General features: G+C 36.5%; 1 protein-coding gene across 2 annotated transcripts in view; it reads left to right on the forward strand.

Annotated features, from left to right (window-relative positions):
- Glra3 (glycine receptor alpha 3) overlaps window positions 1-20,152 on the forward strand; it is a 126,750-nt gene that overhangs the window by 24,849 nt on the left and 81,749 nt on the right. For both annotated transcript variants that reach the window (XM_050147817.1, XM_050147818.1), the window contains exon 2: window positions 14,311-14,438. In XM_050147817.1, coding sequence (XP_050003774.1) covers window positions 14,311-14,438 — 128 coding nt within the window. The remainder of the gene's footprint in view (window positions 1-14,310; window positions 14,439-20,152) is intronic.

A 20,152-nucleotide genomic window follows, 5' to 3' on the forward strand; every position in this document is an offset into this window, starting at 1 on the left:
CTACTTGTTCTATGGCATCTAGCTCTGTCTTAGATTCTAGGGATTCAAACTCACATCTTAACATTTCATGCTTAAAACTATTATCAACTGAACTCTTTTCTGGGCCTCTACCATTTTGGAGATAGGGTCTTTCATCCACTTAGTTCTGTCTCCTCCATTGATATTATAGGATTCTATGATGGCAGGACTCAAACTCAAGTCTTAGCACTGTACAAATTTAGTCATTTCCAAAGTCCTCACATTCCATGCATCTATTCTTCATAATAATTTGTTTATGCTTAGTTTAGTCTAAAAGTTTTGAAAATTTGTTTTTTCCTGTATGGAGGTATTAAATATAATTTTTTGATAGATTCACACATGAAACATTTAGTTTAATCATATATTTTATAGAGCTACAGACTTAAGTTTTTAATTTGATTTTGGCTTATGTTTTTCATTGTGAGGATTGAAACAAAGTAATTTTAGGTTTTATAAATGTGATCTACCACGGATATCTTCAGCCTGTATTTATAAACTTTAACCTAATTATGGTAAAATCTAATTAAAGACAATAAACTTTCTAGACAAAGAAAATTATGGCTTCAAAATTGTTTAAATGAAATAAGAACAAGACAGTAAACTTGAGCAGAAGTCTCAAGAGGAAAGATAACATAACATTCAGATTTTCTGTCCTATTTTTCAAATTGTTTGGTGATATTCTAACTCAAATAGCAGATATTTTTATTGGCCTCTGAGACAGTATGAATTTTAGCAGTTGCGTTATCATATTTCCAGAAGCATAGTTGTTAGAAATGCATCTTTATTTCAGCTATTCTCCTAAAGACTGTTTGATAAAACAGCACTGTATAACAGGAAATCATATGATATGCTAAAGATTTATTTTCAATCTTTGTCAACATATGGTGCTTACAAAGAAATGTCTTGGTAATTGTCCCTTACCCTTAATATAAGTGCCTTAAAATAGCAATGCATTTCATTAGCCTCATAGCTTCTGTGGGTCAAGATGGCTAAGCAGTTTAATCAGGGGTCTTAGTTTAATTTCTCTTGAAATTACATCAAATCACTAGTCACAGTTGTAGTCCCATGGTATCTTGGTTCTGGGCAAGAGTTCAGCTTGGAAGATGCTAATGTCTACTGGGAGCAGCTCTCATCTTCTTCCTTCTAACTTCGTGTCTTTATAGCAGGATCCCCTGCTTTCCCAAAGAGAGTGATGTAGGACCCTCTGTAAGGTGAAAGGAACAATACACTTTATTACTTAACAAGAATATTATCGGTCATTTTTCAGCCACTAGTCTAGTCAACATTAGAATGGTTGGAGCAAATTAGAATAGCAAGTAAAAAGAATGACATGTTAAAAGTCACATATTTTTGAAATTATTGTAATTACCAATGCAAAATTCCTCTACTTCACATAAGGTAAAAATAAGTTTTAATTTCTGTAACTCTTTATGAATCTCATAGATTCTTCTCTTCTTTATCTCTGAGTAATGTGGTACCCATCATGTTCTCCAACCTCTCTTGGTATGGTGCTGATACCCTTTGTCTCTACTCCAACTTCACTAACCTTCTTGACGCTCTGGTATTTCCTATGTATGTTTGTACCTAGACGGCGTGGTACTTTTTTTTTCTTGTCATCTGTCCTTTAAGGCATTTTTTCTGTCTGAAATTCTGAACTACAGTCACCCTTCTTAATTATTTTCAGAGTTTTATACAGATAAATTCACTTTGAATTATTTAAGATATACTACAGGTGCAAAACCCATTTAAATCCATCTACTGAAAAAAATTCAGTCTCAAGTCAAAGGTGTTTTTATGTACAGATTCAATCATTAAGTTTTATCAGATTCAACATCATGAACAAGAGTTTTGAAAAGGTGAGTAGACGAGAATGTCAGTTAATATCCACATAGGCAGTCCTCATTTTAATGTGACTTAAATCTCTCTTGTTGAAACACTTTCAACCAGGAATTGTATTCACGAACAGGGACAAGATAACTTGATTATTTTTCTGCTTATGTTGCTCATTCATTATTGAGGTTTCTCTGAATTGTCTCTACTCAGGTTCTAAGATGCCACTATAGGCACCCATGACATTTTACATATATTATTTTTAGTTAATTTCTTTTGAGTTCAGTCAAAGAGCTATGGTGCAAAATGCAAAAGGAAAACTTTGTCATAAATTCTGGATGTATTAATAAACATATTTATACATTTTGCCATTTGTTTTACTAAACTTTTCTGTGAAAAAAAAAAAGTGTGTATTGCTTTTAAGTCACAGTTTTCATACTGATGAAAGAGTGTCTGGCTTGCCTAAAGCCAAACAACTAGTTAGTGACAGGAAAGGAACACAAAGAAGGCTCCTGGCTGTGCATCTGGAGCCTTTAATCACTGTACCCCAAGGCCTTCTGTTCAATTACCCTGTGCACTCACTACATAATAAGAACTGTTAAGCCGATTCTAAGCAATTCCTATGTACTCTGAAACATTTAATTAGTTTTCTTTAAAATAAATAAGTCATTAGGAAACTACAAATTAGTGAGTTAATTAGCTGTGTTATGGCCTTTTGGTTCTTGCAGCTGAAATAAGCCCATGCCAAAACTGCCAAGTATTCTATTTATTACCCATGAGATAATCAGCCTTCATGAAGTTGCAGGAGTCATCAAGAATTTGAGGCTTAGAACTATTAAAGGCTTTAGTAAAAATGAGTGATTCTGTGATAAGGATATATTTTTAGAGAGTGAATATTGTTCATTTCTGTATACTGTTATACTGTAGCTCTCTGGTACAATACTTTCCCAGCATGCTTGAGACCTTGGACTTTATCTTTAATATAATAAATAATAATAATCATAATAAATTATGGTTATCTTTTTCATGCCAATTTTATGACACATTGCATATACATCACAATTATTTTTAAGAAGTTCTTAGAAATCTTAGTACATAGTGTTTCTGCAGCTAAATATATTTAGTTTAAGGGTATCTTCAGTAATTAATCCTTCAGTTACTGATTCTGTCTGAGTTTCTCAGTCATCCTTATTTTTCTATTTTATGGTTGTTCAATTTTTGCAGTAATTTTTACTCTGTCATTTAGTCGTCATTTTATTTTTCCATGTTATCCTTTAAGCATTTTTTTAATTCTGTCTTGCAAATGATAGGTTCTCTTATTAGTTTCATCTAATCTGTTGTTAAGAAAACTGAACTCTTAGATTTAATTTACTTTAAAACTGTACCATTTTAATTTGGTTGGTAAGTAAAAGTAGACCCCTTGATGAAATTTTATACCTTGTGTTTTAATTAATTAAATGTTCAATAGAAAATCTTTGAAAGCCTGTATGGTAATGTTATTATCTGACTCTTTATTATGTTCTTATCCTGATTTTTATTATCAGTCCTTTCTCTTCATCATGCATATGCAGATAGATAGATAGATAGATAGATAGATAGATAGATAGATAGATAGATAGATAGAGACAGATAGGTGATAGATATATGTAAATAGATGGTAGGTAGATAAATGATAAGTAGATATATAGATAGATAGACAGACATGTACACATGCACACATGCACACACACACACATACACACACACAGAAATTAGAGACCAAGGATATTGGTTCATTCTTTCTCCCTACATTGTTAAAGTAAAAATATTTAATAATCTACCAACAATAACAATATAGGGAGAAAGAATGAACCAACATCCTAGGTCTCCAATTCCTCTGTGTGTGTGTGACTGTGTGTGTGTCTGTCTATCTATCTCTCATCTTTTATCTATCTATCTATCTATCTATCTATCTATCTATCTATCTATCTATCTATCTATCTATCTACCTATCTACCTCCTGCCTTTTTATTATAAAAATGGGATAGGAATGTAATGGTCTGTCCTGTCTCTTTAAAAGGCAAGCCACACCCACTCACTCCCTGACCCCTGTCCACTGAGTCAGGTAGATTTTTTGGGTGTAGGAGGTCCTTCTGTATTTGTGTTGCTTTCATTGGTTATTAAAGAAACTGCCTTGGCCTAGTTGATAGGGTGGAACTCAGGTAGGCGGGTAAGACAGAAATGAATTCTGGGAGAAAGAAGGCAGTGTGGCAGACACCATGAATCTCTGGCCTGAGATGGACGTAGGTTAGAATCTTGCTGGTAAGCCACAGTCACGTGATGATATGCAGATTTAATAGAAATGCGTTAATCAAGATGTGAGAGTTAGCCAATAGGAGGCTAGAGCTAATGAGCCAGGCAGTAATTTAATTAATACAGTTTCTTTGTGGTTATTTTGGGTGTTAAGCTAGCCAGGCCACGAGATGCGGCCCAGGACCTCATACTACAGATTTTCTTTCCTGCTTGTAGCCTGAGTTTCTTCATTTTCCATCTCCCTCTAGAAGAGTCAGCTTCCATCTCTCTTCTCTCTCTCCTCTTTTTCTTCTACCCCTTTTCTTCCATAAACTACTAAATAAATATCCAACCTTACTCTGCATGGTATGCCTATCCATGTCTCTGTCTCTTGCCCACTGCTTGGCTCCCTACCTGAGACCAGCTGCCTTTGGAGACTTGCGAAGTGGTTTTGTACCATACCCATCTATCTGTCTCTCTTCATTGCCTGCTGCAGCCACTCAGAGAACTGTGCTGTCCCTCTCTGGGACTGGCTGCTCTCAGGACCCACTGTCTGCTGCCTGCTACCATATGGCCTGCTGCCACCACTCAAGGACCTGCAGTGTTTGTGCCTTTGTAGCTGCCAGGGATCCCGCAACATTTTTAGTTAATCCACTACAGATAGATAGATAGATAGATAGATAGATAGATAGATAGATAGATAGATAGATAGATAGATAGCAAGACACAGAAAGACAGACACAGACAGAGAGAGAGAGAGAGAGAGAGAGAGAGAGAGAGAGAGAGAGAGAGAGAGAGAGAGGAATTGGAGACCTAGGGTGTTGCTTCATTCTTTCTCCCTACATTGTTGTTACATTGTTAAATGCTTTTACTTACAATGGTAAGTTTCCAGTGTCTAGAATTGTTGTGTTCCAAGCTAATCTCAGAAATAGATGATTCCAAGGAAACTTTAGATACTTCTAAAATTTCTGTATATTTGTTTATTTTATCAAAAGTTATAACTCTCAGAGAACTTTAGTTCTTATTATCTACACCTTTGATGACTAGGATGTAACTATCGCATTAAGCTCATAAAAAATTCAAAACTTATATTGTTATCAGTTGTTGCTCCTAAGATTTACTTATTTACATATGGAAATACAAACTTAGATGCCATTTTCATGTCTGTGAATTTCTTTACTTTTCAGGTGTACATTCCAGGATAGACACATGCGGATTAGAAATGTTAGGCAGAATAAACAGAGACACAAAAGAAATAAAGAGACAGGATAGAGTCAGGGTGGTGACCCAATGAATACTGAATCTGCTTGTGTGTGTTTATTTCTTATCATCTTTAAATACCCCAATCCAAAAGAGGGGAATAAAGCAAAAGACTTTTTTACATTATACAAGAACAAAATGATCACCATCTTAATACCCCAAACACCAAGTAACCACACCCTAGGAAAAGGCATCCAGTTAGTAGCCACACCTTAAATTAATCACCTGTCAATCACCACAAAGGAGCAAGACTAGGACTGAACTCTCTGACCTTTAGTCAAGGTGGAACAAATCCACTTCTGAGTGCTCCAACATTTTTCACTGTGTATTTTTGTTCCTCAAGAAAATGTTTCTGCTCTCTTTTTGCTAAGAAGAGAAATAACAGCATGGTCTCAACACTGAAAGAAATGATGCTATAAAGATGTGTAGCTGGTAAAAAAGAAAAGGCACAAGGTATTCTTTTATGAGCTAAGAACAAAAGACACACATTTTTACCCAGTACTTTGGAAAAGATAGTTTTCTTTGATTTAAAATACAGGCTGCTGGTTTTAGTGTGTGAATAGTCTAGAGAACATTGCAAACCATTCTGTAGATGTGATCTTTTTCTGTAATATACAGGTAATAATACCCAATACAAAATTTCTCTGCCTAAGAAACCTGGAGGCAGTTGTCATTCCTGTTGGCAGTATAAAACTCCCCATACATAATAAGATTGCAGAGAGAAATGAGATCATTAAAAACAATACTTATATTTTATTGACACATTGCCCAGAAGCAAGAACCAAGATCCCTGTAGTCCAACAATTTTTATTTATTTACAGTCCAGCAGAAATGTTAAAAAATGGTCCTGTTTATATTCTTCCACTTTGGACCTTAATGATTTTGCACTTTGATTGTTAATGACTAAATATAAAAATAAAAATGAAATATTTACTAATAATGCCTTCACTATTCAAAATTGTCCTGTTTGTATTCTTCCACTTTGGACCTTAGTGATTTTGTACTTTGATTGTTAATGACTAACATAAAAATAAAAATGAAATATTTACTAATAATGTCTTCACTATAGTAAGGTATTATTTTCAGTTCAAAATTATCAAAATGTCACTTACTGTAAGATGGACAAGGTACTCTTTAGTTCTTCCTACACTGGGACATAAAGAAATGGGTAGTATGCTGAGCTCTTCAATCTGGATCTTATCTTTCAAACTGGGGTGTATGTGACTTACTGTCATTCAGACAATGCCAAGCAGTAACAACTGAACTCTCTGTTCAGAAAAAGTAAAAGCCTTACAAGACTTGCTAATGGAGGCATGGAAGAGTCAGTGAACTATCTTCCTTTCGCTCTCCACGTTTCTGCTCAGAATCTAAACACTCATTTGTTCTTCACAGGTCAACTTTTGCAAATTGGCTCATAAAAATATATGCATTGAGGCATGTATTCACACGTGAGGAATTCTCTTACATCTACAATACCTTTCCCCACTATAAATTTCAGATTTCCTCTTATGAGATGAACATTCACTTAGCAGGAATAGATAATGTAGCTGAGAGTTGAATGAAAAGTCATTTAAAAGCATTTATATTGTGACAATGTTCACCAAAAATCCCTGGTTATATTGTTCAAAGTTCTTGATAATTTTGGTGTTCAGTTAAATTAATTAAGTGAATGGTTTCTTCTAACCTTCAAAAGATTCCATTGGGGAAACCACTAATATCATTCTGTCAAGTGGACATACTACCAGTCAGTCTTGTAAATTAATATCTCTATATCCAAAGGTTAGTATAGCTCTTAGACCTTATCCAAGAAGTTCTTTGTGCATTAGGTGATAGTTAACAGAGAAACTCACAAATAATAAAAGAATAGAGGATGCATCAGTGGAATACTCATTCACAAATGGAGCATCTATATCTATATCATTTATATCACAAAGTTCTGGGGTTATCTCAGAAGAGAAGATAGAAAGGTCATATGAGCTAGGGGGCACAGAGGACCAGAAAGAAGAGGTGACTTCGACATAGCAGAATTACTACATCCATGAAGTCACAGGAGCTATGGTTGCCTGCATGAGACACACACAAATTCAAGCCAGTCAATATTCTATCATGAAAGGACAGGGACTCATGAACCCCCTAATTAACTGAGGAGCTTTAGATAGGAGACGGGTTTCTGGGGTAGGAGAGTCAGTTTTCTCTAAGGGTCCCTTGCATACTGACTAGATTTAGATAATGGCTCCACACCCATGAGTGTGTGGGCAGAACTGACTGGACTTGATAGATTATTTACATAAAAAGAGGAAGACACAAAGTTAAGGTGGGACTCAAAGTCTTATGGTAAATATGAAAAGTGGTGGGGAGTAGCTGGGGGTGAATATGAAAAAAATATATATTATATTAAAATTATCAAAGAATTATATTGAAAGACTTTCTGAACTACTGTATCTTTGTACAATTAATTTGTACAATTAATATGTAAAGTACTTAAGTTCTTTTTGAAATAAAAACTTTGAAGGGAATGTGTTTGAGGCCACACATAATTTCCAAATAAAGATAATAGTAAGTGAGATTCTTGGTATATCATAGAAATGAGCAGCAGCCAAGAGTAGGAGGGAAGCTAATTAGCACAGATTTTTGAGAAGATTCATAAATAAAAGAGTCAAGTTTGCTTCTTTTAAAAGTACTGATCATGATAATTTGCTCACAGTCATAGTAACTTGCTGTAAATATCTTAGCGTTGTATACTGAGAGGTTTGAACAAAAAACTGGCCTTGATGATAAAGTCTATTTTCAGAATATCTATCTTAAATTAATCCTGCAAACTTTCTCTTTGCCTATTTCTAGCTTGAGGTTTAAAAACTAAATAAGTATATTTTAATTTAAATTCACAGATGATGTTGACATTTTAAAAAAGAGGACATTTTGGATTAGTTATATAGAGCCATATGTATGTTTTATTATGAGATCTTTTAGAGGACTCTAACTCTCTGATAACTAATGTTAATATGGTACCAAGCTCACATACTACTGTGTAAGCAGAAAAAAATTAAGAACATATAAGACCAAGAATTAGAGTTGAAACAGCTCAACTGTATGCAAAGTCACTATTTTATTAGAGAAGGAAAAAGAGATATTTCATAGATAACAATTTAATGTTTTTTTTTTCAGAAAAAAATCCTTTTTTCTCAAAATTAGGTTTGTCAAAATAAAACCAAGCACGTCTGTTCAATTGTGTGGCTCTACATTAGCCCATTTAGAAAATGGTAATAAACTTTGGGTAAATGAGATCATATAAACAATAAGAACTTATTTCTCACAGTGCTGCAATCTGAAAAGTCCAAGATTAAGCTACAAAACTATGGGTCTGGTGAAGGTCTGCTGGTTCAGATGTCAAGGTCTTCTCACTGTGACCTGATATTTGGAAGTGCTAAACCAACCTCTTGAACTTATCTTGCAATGCCTTTCCTGCCATGATTTAGTTAGCTGTCCAAAGTTTCATATTCTATAACCATCAGCTTGGAATGAGAATTCCAACAGAGAAATGGAAGGAAGATACAAACACTCAAGTCCTATTAACTGGAAATAAAATATAGGGTATATCCTTGCCTAGGATTTTTGCATATTTTATAGTCATCAATCTTCAAAGCTTGCTTTTCAATTTTTGTTTTCCCTTCCCTTCTCTCCTCCCAGTCCCTCCCTCTACTCCCACCCCTCTATTGCTATCCCCCTGATACACTCCTCCTCTGTTTCTGTTCAGGAAAGGACAGGTCTCCCAAAGATATTAACAAAACATGGAAAGTTGCAATAAGACTAAGCATGTATTAAGTCTAGGTAAGACTAACCCAACATGAGTAAGGTCCTACAAGCCAGTAAAAGTGTCACAGACAACAACTGCTCCACTGTTAGGAGTCCCAAGAGAGGACTAAGCTACACAACTAGAACATATATACTCAGTACCCAGGTCAGTCCAATGCAGGTTCCCTGCTTATAAATTCAGTCTCTGTGAACCCCTGTGAGCCCAGGTTAGTTGATTATATGGGTTTTCTTGTGGTGACCTTGATCTCTCCAGGCCCATACAATTATTTCATCCCCCTCTTCTGCAGGATTCCCTAAACTCTTCCTACAGTTTGGCTATGGGTCTGCATCCATTTCCTTCAGCTCCTGGATGAAACCTCTCTGCTGACAACTGGGCTAGTCTCCAATCTATGAATATCATTAGGCATCAATATATTGACTGACATTTTTTTTTCCTTTAGGCAAGTTTGTTTCTATCCTAATGCTCTGGGTCATCTAGCCTGCGGGTTCTGGTAATTCAGGCAGTGTCAGGGGTGGACTTACTCTTCTGCAATGGGCTTTAGTCTAGACCAGCCATTGGTTGGCCACTTCCTCAATCTAGGCCAACCTCAACCCAGAACATCCCATTAGCAGAGCACAATGTAGGTCAAATGTTGGATTGGTTTCCCACTCTCTCCACTTGAAGTCTTTCTTGGTCACAGGAGATGGCCAGTTCAGGCTATGTATCTGCATTCTGTATTAGAAGCAGTCATTAAAAGTCTCTCAATCAAACATAGTTCAAGGCTAGACAGCTTAAACACAGAATTATTCCAGACTTTCAAAGAAGAGCTAATACGAATATTCCTCAAGTTATTTCACAAAATAAAAAGAGAAGGAACATTGCCAAATTGTTTCTATGAGGTTACAGTTACCCTAATACCCAAACCACACAAAGACCCAACAAAGAAAGAATTATAGGACAAGTTTACTCCCAAACCTTAATGCAAAAACACTTAATAAAATAACAAAAAAAAAAAAAAAAAAAAAAAAAAAAAAAAAAAAAAAAAAAAAAAAAAAAAAAAAATCACCTACCATCAAGTAGGCTTTATCCCAGAGATACAGATATGGTTCTCAACAAATGGAAAAAAAAAAAAAGAGTACATTCAACAACATAAAGTGCAAATGACAGCACCAGAAACAACAGGAAGTGTTGTTTCTACAACAGGAAGACCCAAACATCCCAACAAGATGAAGAAGAAGAAAAATACCTTAAAAATAACTTTATGAAGATGGTAGAGACCCTTAAATACGAAACAAAAAAAATTCCATTAAAGAAATGAATAAAAAGACAAACAAAAGAATTGGAAGAAATTAATAAATCTCTTAAGAAAATCTGTCAATGTAATTCACCATATAAACAAAGTGAAAAAAAAAACACAATCATCTCATTAGATGCTGAAAAAAAAACTTTGACAAATTCAATGTCCCTTCATGTTAAAATGTTTTGGAGAGATCGGGAATCCAAGGAACATCTCTAAACATAACAAAAATCACTAGACAGTGAGCCAATTCAGGTTAAATGGGGAGAAACTCAAAGCAAAACAAAAGACCTATATGACAAGAGGTCTCAGAGATATGTTGTGGGGATGGGTGGGGAAAGTATGGTCATATGGACCTCTATCATCTCTCTTCTCTACAAATACTGGGGGAAAACCGGAAGCCAACATTTTCAAAACTCTGGCAGTTAATCAGAGGCTTGCAGCAACCTAGGAAGCAACTTAATTATTAAAAATATCTAACTCTGTAAGAAGAATGAAACTTGTGACATTGTAGCTTTCTGGCTTCCTAGTCCACCTTCTTGAGCTCTGTGGGAATACTATGAAGTGAGAGCAGTCAATCACAAGGGGCAGAATGGAGTTTTAACCTTCAATGCCTCATTCTCAGAGAGCTGTTGTTATTTTTCACATCTGAAGGTTCTCTGGGAAAATGTATTGGCAGAGTTCCTTTTATTTACTGTAACTTGTAACTCACCCACTGAAAATGAATTTTTTTTTCCTGGAGACATTTATCAAAATTATTTATAGATATCTTTTTTAGTTTGACAAGTACCTGAGGCAATACATAACAGTGAGAACAAATAATGGACACACATTAGTTCTTAAAAGGTAAATCGATGGGTGCACATGTTCATAGGGACTTGGAAAACTTCTGTGTGCTCCTAGACACCTATGGTCACATGTATGTGTGGGGTCGTGAGTATACCATGTGTTGTATACTAAATTGTGTTATTCCAAAATCCATATTGATGTAATAAACCCTAGTATCTCAAAACATAACTTTAATCACAAATGGAAGAATTAGGGTACATTAAGGTCATATTGAAGTCACTTTACAATGGCTGGTTATTTTTAAGAGAGAAAGAAGACAAACACGCATAGGTCCTGTGAAGAGACTGAGAGAAGTTGCCATATTTAAGAAGAGGGGTTAGACCATTTAGAAAGCCAAAACTGGTGGTCCCTTGATTTTGAAATTATTTTAGTTAACTATTTATTGTTGTGATAAAACACCATGAACAAAACCAGCTTGGGGAGGAAAAGATTATTTCAACTTAGAGCTTATAGTCATCATCCAGAAAAGTCAGTCCAGGATCTCAAGGCGGGAACATAGAGGCAGGAACAGAGAGGCAGGAACAGAGAGGCAGGAACATAGAGGCAGGAACATAGAGGCAGGAACATAGAAGCATTGACTGATGGAAAGACTATGAAAGAGTGTTGTTTACTGCCTTGTGTTCCATTGCTTGCTTATTAAACAAGAAAATACCCCCAGATTCACCAATAGGAAAGTCTTGTGGAGACATGACTTTCTCATGATTCTCCCTTTCCAGACATGTCTAGCTTTATGTCAAGTTAACAAAAAAAAAAAAGTATCCAGAAAAAAGGAACCAACACAGAGTTCAAGTCTTTAGAAAAATAGGAAAATTAATTGCAGGCATTGAAGTCCCCTGTCAGTCCCATTCTATGGCAGGCCTAGCCGCAAAGAATCTCAAGCATCCAAGTTCTTAAGAAGGCCTAAGAAGGCCGCCTCCACTCTATCTGGCTCACAAACATAGCTCCCAGCAATAATACTTAGAGATTTAATCTAAGAACTTATAAACACCACTTCCATTCCGAATAAGGAGATACTCTATGGTGTCAAATGCTGATTAATATAGGTTTTGTGGGTTTAGTCAAGCCGACTTTGCCTTACAAAATACAGTTAAAAAGTCTGGGGGTAGAGAGAAACTATTCCCAGCACTGTCACACTGTCTACTTTTCCTTACAAAATCATGCAATACATAAAGAAACAGAAAAAAGCATAACTTAGACAAAGACAAAAACTAACAAGTTGACAGTTGCATGACTGGGGCAGACTGAGAGGCCACTGCCGGTGGCACCAGGATTTATTGATACTGCATGCACTGGCTTTTTGAGAGCCTATTCTCTTTGGATGTATACTTTGCTCAGCCTAGATATAGTAGGGAGGGCTTGGACCTTCCCCAAAGCAATGTGCCTTACCCTCTCTAAGGAGTGGATGGGAGTCAGGTAGGAGGGTATGTAAAAGGAATGGGAGGAAAGATGGGAGTGGGAACTTGAAATGGTATGTATAATGAAAAAAGATTGTTTTATTTTTAGAAAAAAAAAGACTCGTTGGTCTGATTTGCAGCCTCTGATTACTACTACACCTGGGATGCTGGACCCTCACTAGGACTTTTCTTGGCTATCCTGCTGTTGTGGCCTTGTGTTGTGGAGATCCTGCAGCTTTGTTTCTGAGGGTCAGGCCCCTTCACATGGTCCAGCGTATCACACAGATGGGGTGGACGTTGCCATAGGCCAAGTCGCAACCCTGGCTTGAGCCTAGGCAGCCACAGGGTTGGTCAGCTCCCCAGTTCTCCCCTGCCCTCACCACTTGAGTGAACTCTCCAGCATTACCCTGGCTAAGTCACCCTCACAGCAGTGAGGGAGCGGTGGGTCCAATTCTCCTGCTCTCATGCCCTCAGGGTGGGCTCTCCCCAACCTGCACCATTAGGGCCAGCGCTACTGTGTTGTCCAAGCGAGGTGCATGGGCAGCTCTTCCGAGTGCTGTGCCAGGTGAGGGGCTGGAGCAATGCTACATTTCTGAGCCCAGGACCAGGTCCTCCATCTGTCTCATGCACTAATGATTGGGTGGGTGGGGCATCTGTCCTCTACCTGTGCCAATGCTTGTGAGAGGAGTAACGGGGACAGCGCTCCCTTGTTTGAAACTTTGGGGCTGGGTCACCTACACTCTGATAACAAGACCAGCTCTGCTTGACTGTCTCAGCGAGTATCAGGTCTGCTTTCCTGAGCGCTGCAGCTGGTAAGGGAAAGAAGGGAGAAAAGGGGGGGTATCTCTCCTCCACCTACACCATCGCTGACAGACAAGCAGTGGGGACAGTTTTCCCATGCTTGCCGCTTCACGGCTGGCTCACCCACACATCCACCAACAGGGGCAGCACTATTGTTTTGCCCAGGTGAGGTTAAGAGCCTGTTCTTCCAAATGTTACAGCTCTGCCAGCTACCTCAATCACTGATGGGGGGAGATGTTAACAAAATGTATATAACAGAGAAACAGTATACAAGTGTAAATAAATGAATTGAACAAATTGCTATTAATAGAGGAGGCATTTTAACTGAATGAAGAACAATATTATCTACATATTTTATAGTAGTTTAGTTACTGCTGAGCAAAATGTACAAAACCTAAAAGGTGGGAGTTTTGTCTCAATAGAAGCAATGAAAATTACACATCACAGCTGCACTTTTATATTTTTATACCTCAAGTACTGGGGATACCTTTAGCCAAAATGGCAGTCTGACATCACGTCTGCATAAACAGATTCTGAAAGCTTAAAAATTTGGAATAGATTGTCTCCAGGTTTAATACAACATGAAGCCACCACTAACAAATGAAAGACTATATGTGAGATTTTATTAATATCATTGATCATAAATTCATAAATATTTGTCTCATAATGTTCACTGTGTGGTATTTAAGTTTCCTTTGGTGTTCTTGCCAAAGATATTCTTACTTCACATTTGACTCTTCTAGGAAGCAGTGTCTGACTTCTGTTTGTAAAGTCTCTCATTTTCTTTTCATCTGCAGTTTGGTCGCCACAAAGGAAACGAACAGTGCCAGACCTCGCAGTGCTCCAATGTCCCCTTCAGATTTTCTGGACAAACTAATGGGGCGGACTTCAGGGTATGATGCAAGAATCAGGCCTAACTTCAAAGGTAGCTATTCTGTGTACTGCCTCGGGTGTGGTGTGCTTAAAGAAGTGAGGTTTTCAAATTGACTCTGCCAGAAACTCTAGCACTTCTTTCCAATAGTCTTTGAAATAGTGTATTAATAAGAGCTGTGCTTACAAAAGAAAAGCCGTGTTCATGTTTAGAGAAAGTAGAATGTGCCTGGTGTGGACAAACAGTACTGTTCTCTTCTTAATAGTTATTTATTATTGGGTTGGTTTCGTTTTTTCTGAGACAAGACCTTGCTATGTATTCCATATAGCTCAAGCCAGAGTCATGCTCATGGCCATTCATCTGCCTCGGTGTCAATAAGGTAGTATTATAGGTGTTTTCCACCATGCCTGGCTTCTAAATACCTGTATGTCTTATATCAGCTTTTTGCTAGAGGAGTGTGTGTGTGTGTATTAATGCCTACCTGTTATCCCACTGTCTGGAGCAAAAGCCTAGCATCAGTAGTTCATTTCTATTTATATCTCTATAAACCAGAAGCAACCAGAAGAAATAATAAATTCCTTTTTAATTTTCAGGATGGGAATTAAATGAACATATTTTTTTGTGCTCTGGTTTGCCTAGAAACCTTTGTTTTAAATTTTAGGCACTTGTTAAAAACAGTCTATGCTTTAGCGAATATGGGTTATGAGATGCAGATGCATCCATTCTGATAATTTGTTCACTATTGGCATCTTATATTAAAATAGTTAATTTATCATCGTTGATGGACTAGAGCCCTTACTTTGCCCTAGAGCTCTAGCTTTGTGTTGAACAGTTTTCGCAGGCTATAAAAATTTATAAATAGCATATTGTCTTTGTATCATTTATACATCCTCATTATAAGAATAGTTTTGCTACACTAAAATTCCAATTTTTAAAATTGCATAGGACAAATCAGATTTATTAATATTATTCATTCATATCAAACCACCAAATTTCTTGTGAGTGGTAAAATGCCACTTAGTTCTGAGCAATCAAGTTGATTGTCGTGGGCATCTTTGCAGCTTTTGTATTTCTCCCCCAACTCTTTTCTTTTTCACTCTGTCATTTTTTAAGAATATTTCTTTCTCTAGAAAATGAAATTGGAAAGGAAAGGCTGAGCCAGGCCTTTGCTTGGTGTTCGCTGTTGAGTTTTGCCCCTTACAATGGCCTGGCTGTGGAATACCCCTTAATGTATTATACCTACATATTTTATTATATTAGATGAATATTTTAAGAATATTATTTTCTTATTTTGAGCTATTCCTGTGTACCAAAACACAATTTTTCTTGCTCTTTTGGGGAAACAGCTTTCTCTTTGTATGTCTACATATTATAAGATCATTGTGACACTGCCTATTGAGGAAGATACTTTTCTAAAATTATATATGTCTACATAGTCAAAGTATATTATAGCTTTGTTCTACTATTATTTCTTAAAATGTTTTAATTAAAATAGAGTCACTTTTGTGTTACCTTTTATCCTTCCAGCCCCTCACAGTTACCCCTGCTCTAATCACTCCTAAGCCCCAAAAGTCTCACCTAGATAGCCTCTTTTTTCATTACTGTGTTACAGATAGATATGTATAAACACACAAATATTTAAATTACTCTTGTTTCATGTAGATATGCACAAATATATAAATACATCTCCTGTGGAGTCTGTTACTGTTGATCATGTATATATGTTCCAGGGCCTACCACTCTCCACTTGACAACCAAAAAGCATGCTCACTTCAGGGAAAGTCGATTCTCTTCCCAGCAGTTGTTAGTTTCCTCTAGTTCTTTGCATAGAGGTGAGGCAGCAGGACATGCCCCTTCAATGTTATCATATCCATTAACATTCTAGGAAAGACTGTGCCTACAGATGATGTGTTGATCCTCTGGGTCTTAAAAATATTTTCATCCTTTCTTCTATGATAGTCCCTGATTCCTAGATGGAGCAGCTGTGATAGAGATATATTGATTGGGATTGGCTCCCTGTAGTCCATTGATTTACCTTTAAATTACAATTTATATAGTAATTATCTAGCTTTTAAGTTCAAAACATTCTCAAATAATCATAATAACAAATACAATAAAAACCCCCTTTTAAAAATTAATCTACTTCACTGCAAGTTAGTGATCTGAAATCATACACTCAATCCGTTACTAGAAGCAAGAGCATTAGCTTTGATAACCACTACAACTAGCAACATAGCATGAAGATACCACTTCCATCTAACTTCCAAATTCCCAATTATACTTCATCAGCTATTTAAATAATAATGATTCCTTAATAGTGCTATCCAGTTTACAATCACTGTCTGAAACATCTCTTCTTTTTTTTTTTTTAAATTGAAAGTATGTTTTCATACACTATATTCTCATTAGTTTCCACTCTCTCAAATGTTCCCATGTCCTCCCAATCTCCCTACCTGCTCAAATCTATACCCCATTCTTTCTCTCTAATTAGAAAACAAGCAGACATCTAAAAATGTCTTGGCATTAAAGCATTTTTTTCAGTGACTTAGAAGAAAATAACTTACCTCTCATTTATCAAGTATTTCCTCAACTGTATTTTGTTTATAGTTTATCTTGTCTGTATAGGTTTATCTTGGCTGTATTATTATAGGTTGCATATTATCAAACATAGGTCATATTGATATTATCATTACTGATAACTTTCACATTGTTATCCATTAAGATATATCTACATATAGGAGATATATGTAGCCACATATACACAAACATTACATACACATATGTTTGCAGATATTTTTGTATTTACTTCCTTAGGTGTGATCACTGAAGACCTTGGTTTTTTATTGATATTTACCGGTCTATAAAGTTTATATCGGTTTCTCTGTTTTCATAATTTCTCATCTAAGAGCAGGAACTTGACTCCCATTACCCTCCATACAATTATTTATTTGATCAAAGTGTAACGAATCTCTGGTGCTACTTTGTATTGTTTGTTCCCCACATTGGTTGCAGTCTGAAATCCTTCTCTGTGTATCCTCCTGAGAAGAGTGTCCTTCAAATTCCATGTCTATGGGTTAGGAACAGAAAAGCACACACTCCCTGTTCTTTCCTGGATCTTATAGCTCATCATATTTCTCACTGTATAAATGCACTTCCCACTTGATCTCTACCTAACATGCCATGTCTTGTAGCCTTTCCCTACAGAAATGCTTCTCTCCTGTAAAACTCTAGGGACCGCCAGCACATAAACCTATCTTACAACAGCCATCTGAAAAAAATTGGAACTGCATTTCTGTGAATAGAATAAATGGATTTCTATTTTTATTCCTAAAGTACAAATTATAAATCTGTATTTATAGTCATCAAGAATATTTTGCTCATTTAAGAAAAAGGAGAGTTCTCCCAAGCGACATGTATATTCATTTAGCTAAAATAAAAACAAATCTCTAGGTTGGGTTATTTTTCATCTTCAATTATACTGTCTTTAAGAAGGGTAAAGCTTTGGTACAGAATTCTGTTACAAATTCCTCAGAGTCATTCTTATGAAAATTTGAGTTGTTTGATTGTTTGCTCTACATTGGCCCAATGAACACTTTCTCCACTGTGATTAAAAATAACATCTCCACCAAGTGTCTGAATTGCACTTTGATACTCTGCTTTTTCTTCATCTCTAAACTTAAAAGCCGTGTTCTATGTCTTTAAGGGGCATTTAAAAGAGAGATTGCCACTGAAAACATCTGCAACTACTGTCATTTGCTTTTCAGGCCAAGGATGTGGACTGTAATGAACAATTTAGAAGCACAGTTGGCCATATGGATGCTGTAGCAGTTATTTGCTCTGTTGCTAAACATAGGGGTGTATTGGATGGATATAACAGCTTTCGCATTGGCACGGAGAAGTAACAGATTGGCCAAGGGCTGTTAAACAGGTGCCGCCAGTGATAGCAAGTAGATTTACCATCTTCTCAGAGTTTCATACTCCATAAAAGTTTTCAAAAGATACTTAAGATAAAAAGGAAACTCCAAAATTGCTGGATTCTCTGACGTGTTCCAGTCTTATGGGTAGAACATAGTTTCTTCAAAGCCTGACAGTGCTGTAGTCATCTCATTCTTTGATTCTCTCTTCATGCTCACTGTCCTCAGCTGGGTCCATTCCATATTACTCTCGTACCATTACACAAATCTCCTATATCCTATCCTCCCAAGATTTCATTCCTCAGTAAAATTAGGGATTCCACAGTAGTGCAAGGATACCTCCTCGTTCTAGTTATTTTGGTTTGCTTTGATGAAATATCAAGAATTAAAACAATGTGGGAATGAGAGAGGTCACGGCATAGAGGTGAAAGTCCAAAACAAAGGAAAGCCAAGGCAGGAACTTGGCGATAGAAACCAGAGCAGAGAGCATGCAGGAATGATGCTTACTTACTGGCTTGTTCAGGTTGTTTTTTTTATATAACATAGGATACCTGTCCAGGGTTGGCATCATCTACAATTGATCTTCCCATATCAATCACTACTTTAAAAAATGTGCCAAAGACTTACCCCTGTAGGAGCCAGCCATGATAAGCTAAATATGAACAGACCACCCAAAGGAAGTTCTTTACTTCCAACCATTATCACCTGCCATAGTAAGACTCAGCCATCAGTAAGTTTAATGGAGGCCTGAGTCTCCGTAGTTTACCCTGAAGCAATACCTGGTTGCAGGAAGGACTATAAACTAAAATTATCTGGGCACTACTCAAGAATAGAACATCTAAAGGAAATGCCTAACATTCCAACCGCTGTAGATAGAATCACCTGCCAGCACATATTCACCAGGACACCCCTAGACAAAAGTCAGCCAATCAGATGTCCTATACCTCTCACCCCCACCTTTACTACTATAAAAACCCAACTCTAACTGAGCTCGGGACTCTCCATTTATTCCACTCCGTTGGACATGTGGAGAGACCAAGCTTGCAAAGTTCCATAAAATAAAGGTTCTTTGCTTTTACTCAGTCTCCTTGTTGGCTTTTGGGGGGCTTTGCAGATTTGGGCATAAAAATCATAGGCCCATCAGATAGAGGCAATTCTTCAGTTGAGATTTCCCCTTCCAGGGTGTCTCTACCTTGTGTCAAGATGATATTTTTCCTTCCCCCCCTTTTTTTCTTTAAGATTCACCACACTGCTGCTTTTATTATGCTCTACACCAACTCTTCCATCAAGGAAAGAGAAGCAACCACCTCACTTGGTCTCAATTTCATTCATAAGATGAAACAGGTGCAATGGATAGCTTCAAGCATCTATAATTCATGCTCATGAATGTTACCAGGAGAACCTAAAGGCACCTTTGGAAATGAAAATGACAAAATTTGATCAATACACTCTTACAGTTACATTATCAAGCATCTGTAAAGGCCCCAAGAGGATCATGAAGTATATATCAAAAACTTTGACCTAACAAGAGTCCTGGATCTAAAACATTGACCTTTATAACCAAATTGATGTTTATTTTAATATTTCAATATGATATAAATATGTTAATATTATTTACATATCCACATGTCTTTTGAATGAGTATGTATTGTACTTTCTAAAAACGTATTTAGAATTTGATGCCTGAATTCATTGTCCTTTCTTGCATAGGGAAGAATGCATAAACTCTTAACTAATTGATTGAATATCAAATAGAATTTGTGTGGATTACACACAGGCAAAATATATATCTGACAAGACAAAATATGAAGTTAAAGCCGAGACCACCGGAAGTTCCTTTATTTCCACATTAAA

The sequence above is a fragment of the Alexandromys fortis genome, unplaced genomic scaffold (assembly GCF_014885135.2).
Source record: "Alexandromys fortis isolate MF-2015 unplaced genomic scaffold, M_Fortis_MF-2015_v1.1 scaffold_58, whole genome shotgun sequence".
NCBI lineage: Eukaryota > Metazoa > Chordata > Mammalia > Rodentia > Cricetidae > Alexandromys > Alexandromys fortis.